The 17,263-nt window shown below is 42.9% G+C and overlaps 2 protein-coding genes across 2 annotated transcripts in view; one reads left to right on the top strand and one right to left on the bottom strand.

Annotated features, from left to right (window-relative positions):
- Nucleotides 1-1,060: 1,060 nt before the first annotated feature.
- zmat2 (zinc finger, matrin-type 2) lies at nucleotides 1,061-9,161 on the top strand. The gene is made up of 6 exons (XM_071534738.1): nucleotides 1,061-1,082; nucleotides 2,474-2,567; nucleotides 3,080-3,203; nucleotides 3,820-3,893; nucleotides 5,364-5,509; nucleotides 6,161-9,161. Exons 1-6 carry the CDS (start codon nucleotides 1,065-1,067, stop codon nucleotides 6,302-6,304), a joined length of 600 nt encoding a protein of 199 aa, XP_071390839.1. The 5' UTR covers nucleotides 1,061-1,064; the 3' UTR covers nucleotides 6,305-9,161.
- A 606-nt stretch (nucleotides 9,162-9,767) lies between these two features.
- The window catches only part of cfap70 (cilia and flagella associated protein 70), a 17,557-nt gene continuing 10,061 nt past the window's right edge, over nucleotides 9,768-17,263 (bottom strand). Inside the window, exons 15-26 of the mRNA XM_071534741.1 lie at nucleotides 17,024-17,155; nucleotides 16,477-16,602; nucleotides 15,789-15,922; nucleotides 15,168-15,283; nucleotides 14,026-14,262; nucleotides 13,650-13,813; nucleotides 12,679-12,831; nucleotides 11,721-11,882; nucleotides 10,901-10,990; nucleotides 10,588-10,689; nucleotides 9,970-10,017; nucleotides 9,768-9,848 (exon numbers count right to left, since the gene is read on the bottom strand). Of these exons, the coding sequence (XP_071390842.1) occupies nucleotides 9,768-9,848; nucleotides 9,970-10,017; nucleotides 10,588-10,689; nucleotides 10,901-10,990; nucleotides 11,721-11,882; nucleotides 12,679-12,831; nucleotides 13,650-13,813; nucleotides 14,026-14,262; nucleotides 15,168-15,283; nucleotides 15,789-15,922; nucleotides 16,477-16,602; nucleotides 17,024-17,155 (1,545 nt within the window). The remainder of the gene's footprint in view (nucleotides 9,849-9,969; nucleotides 10,018-10,587; nucleotides 10,690-10,900; nucleotides 10,991-11,720; nucleotides 11,883-12,678; nucleotides 12,832-13,649; nucleotides 13,814-14,025; nucleotides 14,263-15,167; nucleotides 15,284-15,788; nucleotides 15,923-16,476; nucleotides 16,603-17,023; nucleotides 17,156-17,263) is intronic.

The following is a 17,263-nucleotide window of genomic DNA, read 5'->3' as shown; positions in this document are numbered from 1 at the left end:
TGCTGCCGCGTGCGGGGCCAGTGGGCGTGGCTCAAACTCACCACTGAAGTTTTCTGTAGACTTTTGGCTGCTCCAGATCAGTTGCATAAAGATAAGTTAAATGTGACCCTAAGTCAAACTTGCTATAAACACTTAATATTTACCTGTTCCTACTAGTTCCTGCTTGTTGTAGATATCTAATGTGTTTCTATCTCTAAAGACTCTCTCTCTTCATACGAGATTTGCCATCTTGTATGAAATAACTGCATGATATAAACTTCCCACTGTGACAGTTAGGCCACTCGTTGCTATAGCAACAAAGTTCTTAACCCAAGCTTAGCCACGGGGGAGGGGCTAACTTTACTACCTCAAAATAAGTCAGTCTTAATATTTAAGCAACATACAGTTTAAATTAGATTAATCTAACTGGAGCATCTAAGACCAGTCTAAGGCTTAGACTATACTTAAACTAGCTTTATACAACTGGCCCCTGATCAGCCTGTTTTACAACAAATCAAACATTTCAATAGCCACTAACGAAAAATCCAGCTGCCACTTTGACTGTCTACTGTGTAAGAACAGTAGACAGTCAAATATGTTGCTTGGCATAATAATAATAATAATATATCAATAATCCTAATCATAATAATCATAATCTTAAAAGAAGAAGACGAAATCAATAAACTACTCAACACTATGAGTCTTAGCTGTTCTGAAATCACTGAAAAGCATGAGCTGAAGTGGCCTGGCAGCATCCTGGTGCTTCAGTGTGCCATGGCCTTCCATTAAATTAGCCTGTTCAGGTTAATATAGTTGTTGGTTGTCCATTTCTGCACCACAGGATATAAATTCAACATCTAATCTGGAGATCTGTGTGATACATATTCTGTTACGTTGCTGAAACTTTTGTAAGAATGGTGATAATTTGTGGGAATGTAGTAGAACACATAGAAGTATTATATAACGTTAGCATGCTTACTTGTTTTAATAAAACAGTGATAGTAAACACTCCTGTCCAGTAGGTGGCGCTATGAACCTTTTAAAGACATTTTGCGACAGTCGTATTTTGTCACTAGGTAAACAAGATGGCGTCGGGTAGTGGGGTAAGTATCTGATGGAGTGTTATTATTTGCGTTTAAAATGTCTGATATATTTAACTGCAGTCCGTCCCGCATCAGCTTGTGTGTCGTTAATTAGCAGAGCTTGTTGAACAGTTGTAACGGCTAAAACAGAATCCGTTACAACGACTGGGAACCTGTTTAAACCGGTCGGGGCTAACGTAAACTAGCAGCTATCATGCTAGCAGCTAACAACGGAGAACTTTCAAACTGTGGATTGAAAGCCCGGCGCTGTAATGTTTGTTCACTGTTTCCAAAGCACCAGACCGTGTGTGACACTGAATCTCTCTACTCAGAAAAAATAACGTTAGAAGTTGTTAATTCAGGTTCCGACTGATCAGCCCGGTATGTTCCGTTCTGTACCAGGAGAACGGGACGCAAAACCCTGGTACATGCATGTTTAAGAATCTGGCAGTTCATTGTGTCCTTGCTTATCGGCAAAAGTATTCATCTTTCTGAACTCGACATACATGCAACACACCAGGCAGCATTTATTTCAATACAGTTTCAGCTTTTAGTATTGGTTCGTCTGTAATTCTTAATTTTCTTAACGACTCCAAAATGACGGGTCGTAGCAAGCAGTGTGAAGTAATGCTAAAAGTAGCATTTTTATTGAAATACACGTTAATTGGTGGATGACATGTATGCCGAATTGAAGAGTGACCTCTGACGACCCAGAAAACGTATCGAGTCTTACTCTACATGTTGCCGATAGTCAGAAACTTAGTTGTTCATAACAAGTTGCCTTATTATTGAATGGAGTTTGGCGTGAGTTTGTCTTTTTACCGAGCCACTGCTACACCTAAGTGGGGGATTTTAAGAAGAACTGACTAGATGGTAAAACCTCTTTTGTCATAAGAACCCCAAAGTATCTGGCTGTTGCAAAATACTTCATTAGGTGCTTAGGTAGTTTAGGCGTTGAAACAATAAAAAAAGTCTAATTCCAAAATCAGTTGAACAAAAATATGACACCTAGTCTGGCAAAATGATTGCTGCTGTGAAAATAAAATATTCAAATATGAGAGAAGTCAGTGAAAAAATAGCAACATATAGCAAAAGTCTAGATGGTGTAATTATTTGAGTTTTTAAATTCAGCATTTTACTTTAGGTAACAGGTGAAAATGAAACCGTCCAATTTGTCTGTAGCAGGTACAGAATAATATAATTGGATTTTCTTCTTTTCAGGACTCTGTATTATTTCTAATGAGAGATAGCCTAAATGTTTCCCAGTTTTTCCAAACCATTTGTTTTGTTTTGTGTGCGATCTGGATCACATCCCCAGTATGTTGTGATCCAGTCCTTGGGTCTAGTCTTCCTGTCTCTCCCAGTGAGCTGATGTCTCTGTCCCACTCTTTCTTTCTTTGTTTGTTCTCCAGTCCAGTAAGAATGACTTCCGTCGCAAGTGGGACAAAGATGAGTATGAACAGCTGGCTCAGAAACGCCTCAATGAGGAGAGGGAGAAGAAAGATGGTAAGGAGCTGGAAACCCGAACAGTGTCCAACAGTGTCAAGTTATTTTTCACATGTCATTATCTGAAGCAGAGTGTGTGTGCGCTGTGTTCATTAATAGGTAAAGACAGTTGTGTTAAACTGTGTCCAGTTGATTTGGATTTGTGATATAACTGCAAGTTCATTGACTGCCAGAAAACACACATGCAAATGTTGTTGTTGTTTTTATCTGAAGGATTCATTCACTCCAGGCTCTCACAACCTCCCATCTCCCTTTCCTCCTGTTCTCTTTTCATGTTTATTCTCTTTCTACTTCTCACCATGTACTTTCTTGTTTCTTTCTTGTTTTACTAATTTTTTACCCTTTTATTTCTCCATTTTATTGTTACTGTTTGTCTTTAGTTTTGATATTCCTCTTTCTTTGGTGTTTTAGTGTTTTGTTAATGCAACACAACACTAAAAAACTGTTTTCTTATTCCTGTTTGCACAAAATAACTAAACTCAGCTAACGGTGATTTTCCTGGTCTCTCTCAGGCAAACCGGTGCCTCCGGTCAAGCGGGAGCTCCTGCGCCACAGAGACTACAAGGTGGACCTGGAGTCCAAACTGGGGAAGACCATCGTCATCACCAAGACGACGCCCCAGGCCGAGATGGGAGGGTACACACCTCATTTCATACTGTTATATTAGTCCATTCATACTGTTATATTAGTTCATATTTAGCAGTCAGGAATATCTGCACAGCTTCAGAGTCTTGGCAGGTGCAAAGGGAGAAGAGCAGGACTAAATGGAAAGGAGAGTTTTTCTTTTTATATTTATTCATATTACCTTTCCTGTGTTATTTTTATTACCTTTCAGCATTGTTCCACCAGTTGCTTATGTGGCACCTGAATTTCCCCCAGGGGATCAATAATGTGCAATCTAATTTTATCTTAGTAGTTATCAGAGATAGCATACTGTAGAGCCGTATTTACTTAGAGAAGTGTTAATTACTACTGTATGCAAAAACATATTGAGCACACTGCAGCGATGAGTGCTTGGCGCCAAAGATGGAGACAGAATAAATACAAAAATAACAGCAGAGGAATTTGTCGGCAACACTTGAAATATTAGGATGAAATCCTACTTGTATTTGTTTTCATAGACTCAGACTAATGCCACATTATCTATCTATCTATCTATCTATCTGTCTCTCTCTCTCTCTCTCTCTCTCTCTCTCTCTCTCTCTCTCTCTCTCTCTCTCTCTCTCTCTCTCTCTCTCTCTCTCTCTCTCAGATACTACTGTAACGTCTGTGACTGCGTGGTAAAAGACTCCATCAACTTCCTGGACCACATCAACGGGAAGAAACGTGAGTACAGCGAGGCGACAGCCGGCTTCACACAGACTGACTCAGGATCAGCTCAGTGACAGGTTTATCACTTCACTCTCATTATGAGCCTGTGTTTTCCTGTCCCAGCTATAACAGCATCTACATACAAACACCGATAATATTGTTGGTTATTGTCAGTATTCCTTCTAGTGTTGTCACCATACCAGAATTTAGACTTCAAAACCAATACTAAGTCTATTATCTAAACATTGGACAGTACTAAGCAGCGTCTTCCCACACTGAGGCTTTGTAGCAGCGTTTCCTCCAGAGTTTTGATCAGTTTTGGTCAGTTGGCTGTTCGTCTTTGTCGACTCTGGAAGTGAAACGGTTCCATATTTGGCTCCTTGGATCAGTTTTATCAGCCAGTTTAGGTTGATAACGAGTCCGCTACTTTGCAGACTTCTCTGGCGATATTTCCCATCGTTCATTGCATGACAAGATGTAATACGTCAGCTGACACAAAGGCAGATGTCAAACATGATGGAAAACGGCCAAACAGGGTTTTCCTGTGTAAGTTATTAATATCTACTGATATGATAAAGCATATTTGCAGCCAGCATTGACTGTGATCAGCCGGTAAGGGCTAATGGACGTCTCTGCTCCGCACCCTTCAGTGATTGATTAACGTTGATTTCGTGGCGGTGGTATCCACGGCAACGAGCGAGGGGAGAAGTCCTGTCCAATTCGCCCCTTGTATGCAGCCCTGCCCCCCCTGAACCCTGTGAACTCACTTAGTTACGCTGAGCATTTCAACGTCAGCATACGCAAAACCAGAGTCCGCGAGTCTGTAGTCCGGACATTTGGATTGGGCCATAGTTTGAAGGCAAACGGGAAGACGGGCGTTATCTAGGCCAGCGTGTGTCTGCAGGATTCAGGAGAGCTAACTCTGGTCGGGCTTTACTGAAGCTCCTGTGTCTTACAAACTGAGCATTTGCCATTTTTGTTTAACAGCGACATTCAGCTGAGAAAAACTTGGAATTAGTGGAAAATGAACACCAGACGTCAGGCAGATCCTAGTAAACTGAGGCTGTAGCTGGTTAGTTTGTCTTTGGCAGGAACCAGTCACGATTTAGATGTCCTGTTCTATTAAACATATCAACTTGGCTGGTAAAATCATCATCATTATCAACCAGTTCAGGTGGACTGGGATCCAGTTCAAGACATAGTGGACTGTCAAGAGCCAGACTGGCACTCTGTCTGGTCCAGTCCTTCTTCCTCTCCAAACTGTTCTTTTTCTTCTTCTGCACTTTATTGCCTCTAGAAGTGACGGTGAGATGGAGTTTCGTCTTACAGAACGAACATTTGATGAAAGTGTCGTACATTTATAAAAATCCAATACGAAAATCGGCCTTCCACAGCGGTATTGAAGCAGTATTGAACTGAGGTTTATGGTGACATCACTGCTCCCTCCCAGTCCCTGCTGAAGTGTTTTGTGCTGCTGCTCTGCAGACCAGAGGAACCTGGGCATGTCGATGCGGGTGGAGCGCTCCTCGCTGGACCAGGTCAAGAAGCGCTTCGAGGTCAACAAGAAGAAGATGGAGGAGAAGCAGAAGGAGTACGACTTCGAGGAGCGCATGAAGGAGCTGCGGGAGGAGGTGAGGCGGGCGCCGCACGCCGCCCCCTGGTGGCTGTGGGCAGAGCTGAGCGAGGAGAGAAGGGAAAGTGATGGAAGATGAGACGATACTTTTATACTCCCAGATTGCATTTGGCAGTTTCTTTTAACTGATTATAAAGAATGCAACTCTTTTTTTTTTAGGTTTAGTTGATGCTCTGTTTCTACTGAAATTATGAAGTGGTACAAATTCAGTCACATGCCCTGTATTCAGTCACTGTGCCAGGGTCTTTACAAAGTCTGATAAAGTCTTAAATTAAATAATCTAGTCTTACTTTTTCACCATGTGATGACGTTTCTTTGTCCACAAGGTCAGTAGTACAATCTGCATCCTGTCTGCTTTACTAAGTTTGGACTTCATGTGCCTTATTAATTTCCTGCTGTCCTTTTTCTTATTCTGCTCATGTATAGTTTCAGATCTTCATTAGCTGTTCAGTCAGAAACAGGCTGGTTCTGACTGATTTCTTTCTTTATTTTGGTCTTTAAATTTGTCTGAAATTAAATCCCAGGTGTAGATCTTAAGTGTTAAATTTGGGTTTGTGAAACCTGCAGATTCCTGCATGTGTGTGTTTGTTTCTACGTGACAGTGACATGCCACTTCTTCACTGTGTGTGTGTGTGTGTGTGTGTGTTAGGAGGAGAAGGCCAAGGCGTACAAGAAGGAGAAGCAGAAGGAGAGGAAGCGGCGGGCGGAGGAGGACGTGGACTTCGAGGAGGACGATGAGATGGCGGCGGTCATGGGCTTCTCCGGGTTCGGCTCCTCCAAGAAGAGCCACTGATGTAGATGAGACTGACCGGACCGGACCGGACCGGACCGGAGCTCGTAGGTTAACATCTGAACCACTTCCAGGACTGGAAACTGGCTTCTGTTTTGTCCCTCGGCCCAAAACCCACCGGCCACTTCCACCATTTTACCAGTCGGCTACAATTTTAGAAGAGAGCAGGACTCCAGATGAAGGTTGTGAAGCTGCCAAAGTGGCCGGTAGAGTTCACCCGCTCACCAGCCACAGTTCACCAGCGTTTGGCAACTGCCTGCCTGACAACTAGTTCACGGCTGATTCTGGTTCAGAGCGCTAAACTCTTCAGCTGATACCAAGTCCTGATCCATCAATCTCTTACTGGTCCCTGGTCTTACTGGCTTCATTCAGCTAGAATGATTGAAATATAATCAGTTTTCTCCATTAGAAAGATCCAGCTTCCCTCTGTGTGTGGAAAAAGAAGTTTATTTTTCACACATGGTCACACATGGCTCTCAGTATCGGTTTATAGTATTTGGGGGAAATTCTGGTTAAAACAGCTGTTTTTTTATTCTGGTTTCTGCTCAGTGTCTCACACCTGTATCTCTATTCATTTCCTATTTCCCGTGTCATTTGTGTGTTGTTGCCTTCAGGGACCATTTCTCTCATGTTTTCAGATAAATCCTCCTGATATCCTGTTCAGCGCCGGTCCGAGCGAGTCTCCGCCCGACTGGAGGAACGCTCGGACCAGCTGCAAGTCTAGTAAAAGGAAACCTGGACACTCTTTGAGTTGTAGTCTGGTTTTAGTCTTTCAAACAGTCAGTTGTTTGCATTCCTTGTGGAAACAAAAGTAAGTCACTAGTTTGTCAGCTTATTGATGGGAAGACGTTTGTTGTTTGTTGTTTTAGTTGGTCTACACTGACATAAAGAGTACAGACAGACTCTTTCTCAGTCTTGCAGCTAGTGGATCCCATTTGTTTCTATGAGTAATGAGAAAAACTGTTGAAAAGCAGATTTATGATAGATAACACGACAAATGTAGAGATCTTCTGCCCTTAATGTGACACAGCAGTTCCCGGTGAGACCCGTCTCTCTCCTGTAATCCCTCCTGAACACTCGGCTGGTGAGGAACTCGTCAGTCTGGAAAGCCTCTGTCTGAACATACATGCAAGCTTAGCCATGGAATTGAATCCGATTTTTTTTTTTTTTTTTTCCACTTTGATAAAACACAAAGGAAAAACGTTTTAATAATTTTACTGGAGTTGAAATAAAATCCCAAAGTTGTTTACATGCAGTCCACTGAATTGGACGTGTCACGGTCTGTTTTGTTTTTAGTCCCAGTTGATTGTAAGCTGATCTGGTTTTTATTGATGTTTCAGTAGATGCAGAGCTTCAGTGTTTCCCTCTCATCTGTTTCAGTTCCTTTAAACTCTTCTCATCCGGATTAATTTTTGTGATAAATGTGCTCATTCTAAACTGTCTCCTGCCCTTGTTTGAGGGAAGTGTGTTTTTTAAATTTATTTATTTTTTTATTCTTCATGTTCCTGTCTGTCACGGTCGTGTTCAGAGAAACGCTGACACTGACTGTGCTGCTTGTTTCTTGGCTGATAGTTGATGATTATGGGATGTACAGCTATGCAGAGCCAAACCGAACCCGTCTTCTCCCAATGCTTTATGTCTGTTTGACTCACTGTTCCAGTCTAGACGGAGGAGACAACTTGGTATCGGTTTGATGTCCAGGTTGATTTATGCAGTCTGTGATGTTTCTCTGCTAGGATACTTTGACTTTTTAATGCACGTACTGTACCTCTATAGCAGCTGATGAACGCTCAGCCACCAGCATGCACTGGACCTGTACTCACCTCTAGAGCTGCAACGATTAATCGATTAGTTGTCAACTATTAAATTAATCGCTAATTATTTTGATAATCGATTAATCTGTTTGAGTCATTAAGAAAAATAAGTCAAAATTCTCTGATTCCAGCTTCTTAAATGTGAATACTTTCTGGTTTCTTTACTCCTCTATGACAGTAAACTGAATATCTTTGGGTTGTGGACAAAACAAGACATTTGAGGACGTCATCTTGGGCTTTGGGAAACACTGATCCACATTTTTCACCGTTTTCTGACATTTTATAGACCAAACAACTAATCGATTAATCGAGAAAATAATCAACACATTAATCGACCATGAAAATAATCGTTAGTTGCAGCCCTACTCACCTCCACTCTCAAAATCTGAAAATAAGCCTCTAATACGGCAAATATGTCATTCTATATCATTTGTTTGATTAATTTTAACAGCTGGGGGGAAACGTCCTGCATGTCTGTGGTGAGCGCAGGTCCTCAGTATTTAAGTTAAAGCAATATTCCACTTTGACATGGGGGGGGGGTTATTTGTCACAAACAGACACACAGAATATAAACTACTCACCAAGATCAGATCCAGCTGAACGAGTTTGGAGCGTTTAAATGAGGCAAAAAAATATCCTGAAAACTGACATTGAACAGATTCAACAACAGATCCTGCTTTTAAGACAATAAAGCAGTAACTGGTCCATCGTCATTTTGCATTTCTATTCTTTACACTAAAATTAATAGTAAAAATACAAGTAGATCCGGTCTCCCAAACAGGAACTATCTCTCCCTAAATGGTATCCCTCCACTTTGTTCTCTTCTGTCAGTAAAAATGCTGTTTCTGTTTGTCATGGCGGCCAAGAGCCGAATAACCCCCCCCCCCCCCATGTTAAAACTAAGTGGAATATTGCTTTAAACAGTGAAGTTGCTCCAGCAGAGTGAAGTGAAGGTTTGTGCAGATCCTGTCAGATTCTCAGGTCAGATGTGTGTTCAGTCTGCAGACGAGGCTGAGCTGGACGGAGCTGTTCAGTCAATAAACTCTCCACTTTTTCAATTCTCACATCACTTTGTTCTTTTATTCAAGGCTTTTCCAGCGTTTGAAGACACAGTATTCCCATTCATTTCTCATTTTCTGCCTCTCGCATCAGTTCCTAAATCACGTATCAAATGTAATGTCACCAAGCTGGGTTCAGTAATAGTGTTCCACTGGATTACTTTCAGTTAGTTGTGGAATGGTTTAGTATAAAGTAATATTGTTTAATGTCTTTTTTTTAAATTTTTGTTACTGAATGGTCTCATCTTTTCAGTATTTAGTTAGATTTTTCATCAGGACTCAGAAACTGCCTTCAATCATACTGGACTAAACTAGACAGGAACTTTATATGGATTACTTCCTACACAGGCTCCTGCTCCACTGACTATGCAGGCACTTGCTTTCTTTTAGAGAATGTACTTTCAACTCTTTCAAATGAGGCATAAACTTTTTCACATAAAAAAAACAAGAACAAACAGAAAGGGGGGCAAGAGAAAAGAGAATTACATTTATTTAAACTTTCAATTCAGACAAAATAGCAAACTGACAAAATTGGAGTCACCCAGTTGACAGCAGAGCTTTGCTTTATACTCTTGAGGTTTTTATTTTTCCCGTTCAGAAGGACGGGTCTCCAAAGCCCAAACCATCCTGCAGCTCTTTAATCTCTTGGAGGATGGATTCCTTCTGCAGGTTCAACTGGAGAGAAAATTAAAGGTTTCCACATTCAAATTCACTCGTAACCAGGCAAGTCCAAGAAACACACAGGAGTCTTTCATGGGATAAACATGGCTTCCACAGCACCATGACTCCAGCTTACCTTGATGACATATTTGTACGACTGTTCTGCTTCCACTCGTCTGCCAGACTGAAAAATAACAAGGAACAGACACAACAGTGTGTGTTGTCACTGAGAAGACTGGAGGCTGAAACATGAGGGAAGCGGGCCGGTGAGCGGGCCGGTGACGGCTAGTTCAAGTCCCCGGACTAGCTGGGAAAGTCTGGGCATGGAGAGTGAAGGAGAAGCGCTCTCTCCTCACCGTGAAGAGACTTAAAGCTCTGTGAGACTCTGGTAGAGTCTTGGGTTGTGTCTCTTCCTCTGTGATAAAACCCCCAAATTAGTGATTCTGTGATCTGTTGCTCCCGTAGAGGAGACTGGAGAATTGTGTTTTTTTTTCTCTCTCCATTCGCTGCCACTGACAATATATAAAAAACTAGTCATGCTGCTGAATTGTTTTTAAGTGAATCTCTTTCTTTATGTTTATTAAACATTTCAGTTTGAACAAGTGGAACACTGAAATCTGGTCGGAGGAAACTCATGATGATGGAACAAAGAAAATAATACGTTTATCAATAATTGTAAATGCGAGAAAAAAAGTGAGAGACTCGTTTTTTTTATATATTAACAACCCCCCCCCCCCCTCCCCCCTCCACTCACCTTGAGGCAGACCAGAGCCAGGTAGCCCCACACCTCTGCATTCATATTGTTCAGAGTGTTGGCCTCTGTCAGCGCATCCTCAGCTTCACTCAGCTCCTTAAGCTACACACACACACACACACACACACACACAAAATACAAGTTCACAACATAATCCCACCCTAGGTTTAGTTCCTCTAAAGCATTGTAAGACTGCAGCCATCTTTACTCCATTCAGTTACAGTGGGACTAAGTTAAACCCAGCCTCCACAGCAGTCTGCTGTGTGACTGGTGTGTGTGTGTGTGTGTGTGAGAGCAGCAGAGTGTTTTTTACCCGGTAACAGGCGATGCCCAGGCCCAGCCAGGTGCGACAGGAGGGGGCGCTGCTGCAGGCCCGCAGGTAGACGGCTTTGGCTCGCTCAAACTGCAGAATCACACAGCAGGAAGGACTTCAGCTGCACATCATACTTTGTAAGAACTTTGAACAGAAGCTGTTTCATGTGTCTTATGTTGAATCCAATCACTGGGAAGGATTTTGATTGACAGCTACAGTGTTGCCACTTCACTTTATAGCATATACAGCTAAAAATAAAGTCATGTTAAGTTTCATGGTTTTCTGAAATTTTCAACAAAGGAGCATGTAATCCCTGAAAAAAAAAAAACACTGCAGGGTGCGCACACACACACACACACACACACACACACACACACACACACACACACACACACACACACACACACACACACACACACACACACACACACACACACACACACCCCATATCTGGCCTCATATATTAAAATGTGCAGGTTGTGACAAGTCTTAAATGTGCTAACTAAATGAATTTGATATGGCCTTTGTGGAGGGAGGACTGCTGTGTCTCAATGTGATCAATCAGTGGGAAACTACATCAATCCAAAAAAATCACCAATCAGTCTGATTTTTCACTGGTCAAAATATTATTTGAATACAATAGATCTTCCATAATTCAAATTCCAGTTCAAACTTCGAAGTTTGATCAAAACTAACTGATGAAATGTTGGACTCAACCTAACAATGTTACAGCTAGACTTTGTTTCCATCCCTGATTCACCAGCTGCTGATAGTTCCTTCACCCACTTTGAAAGCCCAGAGGTTGGTGGAGTGTGTTCACCTGTCCCTCCTGCAGGTAGAGGTGTCCCAGGCGGAGGTAGATGGGGTGTGTGTCCTCAGGCTGCTGCAGGAAGTCCAGGCTTCTTTCGTAGCTCTGCTGGGCCTTCCTCAGCTCTCCGGACAGGAAGTGGCAGTGACCGCTCAGAGCCCACACGTCCGGATCCTGCTCACAGCAACAGAACTCCGGTTAGAGCCAATCCAGGACTTTTATCTTAATCTGTGCACAGTTCAACATGTGACTAGACAACCTGGAGACATTTAAACTCAGTCGACTAAATATACAGATATAGAAACTGGTTTAAGACCTGATCCTGGTTGGTGCAGCTGACCTTAGAGAATACAGCATGTAAAGAAACACTTCAGTCTGGGAAGGATTTATGAAAGTATTCGCCCATGAAGAGTAACTTTGCTAATAGGCTCTTAGCTAAACCTCTGGTTTTTACATTTTTAGATTGTTGGTTAACCTAAACTAATGTTCTGATGTTAGCTTAGTCGACTCTAACATATCTGGCTTTCACTGCTTTCAACAGACTGTAAAATGGTGAGAATTGATAAGGAGAGACTGGTAGTAATGCGACCAGTTCGGCTCGTCAAGATGAGTGACATGAACTAAACCGAGTTAAATATTATACCTTTAATATCATGTGTCAAGTATGAATACCTGGAAGACATGATGGAGCCCCTTATAAGAATCAGAATCACTCTAATCACCAAGTATGATTGATGATTAATGTTCATAAATGACTGAAGTACAGACTGACCCACATGGTGCAGGACAGCAGACTAACAGACAGACTAACAGACAGACAGACTGACAGACTGACTGACAGACTGACAGACAGACAGACAGACAGACAGCAGTACAGAAGCAGGACACACCATAGGCAGCAAACCATAGACATCACTTGACATCAGTACAGTCCACACTCATCTGGCAGTGTGTGTGTCAGTGTGAGTACCTGGAAACTGTGCTGCAGCGCCTCCCGCAGGCTGGCGGTGGCGCTGCAGTAGTCGGCTCTGAGCAGCTGCAGTCTGGCCAGACAGACGAGGTAGGAGGCGCTCCGGCCTCCGTCTGCACACAGCAGCTCCTGGGACAGAGCCCGCTGAGCCGCCTGGACACACACAGAGACAAACATCCAGTCAAGTCACCTTTCACTTTTTTTATTATCCATTTAGGAAATTCATCTGGTCCCTGGTGCACAAACATACATACACAGTAACAATAAAACATCAAAAAGAAGAAGAAGAAAACGATAGCAGTTCTAAAAATACATTTTAAAGTAGAGTTTATAGACAGAGATACTGAATACTTTCACTGTCAGGTAATTACGTCCTTTAGCAGCTGGGCTTGACATTAAAGGGATGAGTCAGGTTTTTATTGTCCCATAGCACAGAATGACTTGTGGGGACTTGTGTAAGAGGAGATAAGTTCTGTCGATGTTGTTGTTGCAATTCCTACTGGTCAAAAACAGAGATCAAAAGTTTGGACACACCACAGTTTTCTTTATTTCTACTATTTTCCACATTTTGGAATAATAGTAAAGACATCAAAACTATTAAATAACACAAATAGAATTATGCAGTGACCAAAAAAGTGTTAAACAAATCAAAACTATCTTATATTTTAGATTCTTTGCCTTGATGGAAAGGCAAAGGCTTTGGAAAGAAATTCATACATAGGATCAACTTCACTATTTATATTTGTCTAAGAAACCAATTTCAAGCATTTAAGCAGGAGACATTAGATCAAAATGGCTTTAAGAGAATGAAAAAAGTAGAACATTCAATCAAGTGTGTCCAGACTTTTGACTGGTGGTGTATACAGAATACAAACTGCTCTCTCTTCATCATATTTGAGCAGTGAGAGTGGTGTGGGCTGGCTGTGTCTTGACTTCCTGGGTGTGTGTGTGTGTGTGTGTGTTAGTTGTACCTGCAGAGCGTTGTTCTGCAGCAGGAACTGCACCGTCTCCCTGTAGATGGTGGTGGTGGGTCTGGGTGGAGCTGGTCTGGGGTCGCGCCTGTCGGGCTGGACGCCCGCAGAGCCAGCAGACGCCCTGTGTGTGTGTGTGTCCCTCTCTGCCTCTGCGTCCTGGTCTGAGGAGTAACAACATCAGGTCATACTGGCTGCTTAGTTTGATCTAGTCTAAAAGTTAGGGTAAGTGCAGTTTTAACATCGCAACTGCATTAGAACCAGTGAGAACCAAACCTGGGACCAGGAAGACTTGCTGGAACCAAACCCCAAATCAGCCCTTGTCTCCCAGTCACAGACGATGAGACAATACACTCCTGCTGCTGCTGAGCCTCACCTGGCTTCACACTGGGAGACTGACAGGTGGGTGTGGCCTCCTCCTCCTCCTCCTGTTCCTCCTCCTTCCTCTCTTTCTCCTCCTCCTCTTTTCCCCCCTCCTCCACCTCCCCCTCCTCTTCCTCCTCCTCCTCCTCCAGCTGTTGTCCTGCCGTCTCTCCTGCCCTCAGCAGCCTGCCAGCCTCCAGAAAGGCCATCTCAGCCTGGATGTTGTTGTTCTGACCCTCATGGAACAAGCCTGGACAGGATTAGACTGTTAGCATGGTATCAGTCCCACCTTGTATCTATCAGTACTAGGGATCATAAGATATATCAGTACTGATATTTCTAGACTGAAGCCACCGAGAGCTGATATTTTGTGCTGATGTTCAATATCTTTATATTTGAAATTTTCATGTAAAAAAATTACAATTACTTTCCCCAGAATTGTATTTTCATTAGGGTTAAAAAGACTTTAGACCATGTGACACTAAAACTCTCTACTAGAGATGGGGCGATATATTGGAATTCTATATATCACAATACAAAAAAGGTGACGATACGTATCAGAAAAATGGATCGCAATATTTTATTCTGTAGTAATCACAAATGAGAGTTTCACAAGCTCTCCATCCAAATTATATAATTGTCACTTTGTAATGACATTTTTAAATTGTTGTTTACATTCTAGCAGCCAATGGCATCGCTAGAAAGATTTGAGTCTCATAAAGAAACAGAATACTGCACAGTCAGACTTTGTTGTCACAAAACTTTTATTACCTCCGCCTAGGAGGTTATGTTTTTGGTGCCGTTTGTTTGTTTGTTTGTTAGCAGGATTATGGAAAAACTACTGGCCCGATTTTCATGAAACTTCGTGGAAGGGTGTAGCATGGGCCAAGGAAGAACCCATGAAATTTTGGAGCTGATCCGGATCCGACTCACGAACAAGCAATAATAGCACGAACCTTGGCGGAGGTCTGCGCTCTCTGAGTGCCCTGCTAGTTTATCACATCGTATCCTGGTTGTATTGAATCCTGAACCTCATATCAAGCATTGAATCGTATGGTGAGGTAAGCAGATCGTCCATCACTACTCTCTATTGAAACCCAGACTAGTAGATTAGTGCTCAGCAGACTGCAGCAGAGCGCAGGCCTCCCTGCTCACCGAACAGCGTCCAGGCCGCCACGCTGGCCGGCTCCACGCTGGCGGCTCGCTCCAGGAAGGTCTCGGCTTCTTCATAGCGGCCGCCCATCTCTGCCAGGATCCCACACATCATCAGGCTGGAGACAGACACAGAGCGGACGCAGGGCATTTTAGTATCGTCTCTCTCGTTTCACACACAGCTGACAAGACAGGCTGGGCCGCCCGGGTTTGTATTGGTTTTGGAAGTGTTAGTGTCACATCATGTAGTGACAACATCAAATATACAACATGACAATAAGATTTGTATCTTTGTCCTAGTAGTAGAATTACGGAGCTTGGATTTCCTGGAAGCTGAGAAGCTGTTTGCATTGGAAATATTGTTAAAAGAATGAATATATTGTTTGAATGCCATTTGAGGTTGATCCCAGCACTTTCAAATAATCAAGACTTCCTCCGGTGAGCTCATCCCCCTGTTCAACTGTGTTAACAGCCGTTCTCAGAGTGAAGCCTCATCATCCAGTCTGAAGAGGCTGAGCACAACTCCACCTGCTTCACCTGGTAGGAATCAGACGTTACTCCTGTTCACATCTGTGGTCAAATGTTGTATTTTGGTAAATGTGTTGTGCCGGTTGGAGGGCTGACCTGGGCTGGTGAGTCTGCTGGACGGACACTGCCTGGCGGAAACACTCTTCGGCCTTCAGCTGGTCTCCAGTCAGCATGCAGAAGCTTCCCCAGTCAAACCAGTGGGAGGGTTCGGCCGGCTGCCTGCTCACCAGCTGCAGGGACACAAACAAGCCACATCTACCTTTCTTACCTGGGTTTTAATCAGATTTCAGGTTTCATTTATTTCGTCTTTTACAGGAATTTGCCTTGCATGTGAGAGAATTGAGTCAGACATTTACAGACATTTAACCAAGATAACACTGAAGACATCAAACAACAGACATAAACCACACAGCAGGAATGACAGTGTAACATTTCAACAGACAGCTGAGCTAGGTGCTGCAGCAGGTTTGGGTCATTTTCAGTGTGAATTCTTTCGGCCACAGGCAGACATCAAATCCAAAATTCACCAGTCATTTTCATTATTTTACCAGTCCAAGTCATTTTTGGAGTAGAAATGAATCTCCATGTGATGGTTGTTCACCTGCCAGAGTGTCTGGTAGAGTAAAGAAACTTTACCAGCATCTGCCTGCTGGTAATTTCATACCATGGCAACAAATACAAATATATGCACTCACTGTACTGTCAGGCCACTTGGATGAAAGCATTCACCAAATGTCAAACCGCTGCCATTAAAAGTGTTAGAAAGCACCGGGTGGAGCTGTACCTCCTGGTAGTACTGAACAGCTGACTGGTAATCTCCACTCAGCTCAGACTCTCTGGCAAAATGTCTGAGCTGAGAGCAGCTGAGCTGGAACTGGACTGGAAACTCCTGAACATCAACTGACAGAGTCTGAGAGGAGGAGAGGAGAGGAGAGGAGAGAGGAGGAGAGGAGAGAGGAGAGAGGAGGAGAGGAGAGGAAAGGAGATGAGAGGAGAGGAAAGGAGATGAGAGGAGGAAAGGAAGGGAATGGAAGGGAAAGGAAATGAGAACAGATAATCATCCCTGGATGTAAATAATTTGTTACTGTATAGTCAGTCCACATAGATAAAGAAAACAGGCTGGCAGATCAATGGATGCATCTACATCTACAAACAATACTCTATTCTTGAAAGAGTAAGACAGCCTGTGTATTTCATATGGAGTGTTTTGTTCCTGTGATCAAAATAGACACACTCTATATATACAGTATATGTGTATGTGTGTGTTTGCATGTGTGCATGCATGAATGCAGCATCCTCTGAGCTTGTGTTGCGGTGAGGCTGCCTGGTACCTTGTTGAGCGCCTGGTGCATCTGGTCCACCAGGAAGACGTACAGCTGGCTGATGAAGGCCTGCAGCTGCTGTGGGTCAGTGAACGCCTCGGTCCGCAGCATCTTCTCACGCACAATCCTCACCACAGAGTGCTGCACACACATATACACTCATATTCACTGTTCAACACTCCAAGACACTTCTTTATGTAAACAAAGCTTGACTAAATTGAAGGGCTATAGATTAATTTAGGTAAACAA

Source organism: Centroberyx affinis, unplaced genomic scaffold (assembly GCF_046629955.1).
Source record: "Centroberyx affinis isolate AG114_WGS23_722 - 3 ecotype Tasmania unplaced genomic scaffold, CSIRO-AGI_Caff_v1 ptg002611l_1, whole genome shotgun sequence".
NCBI classification, from domain to species: domain Eukaryota; kingdom Metazoa; phylum Chordata; class Actinopteri; order Beryciformes; family Berycidae; genus Centroberyx; species Centroberyx affinis.
The sequence above is the reverse complement of the archived record's forward strand: the minus strand, read 5'-3'. Positions and strand labels throughout refer to the sequence as shown.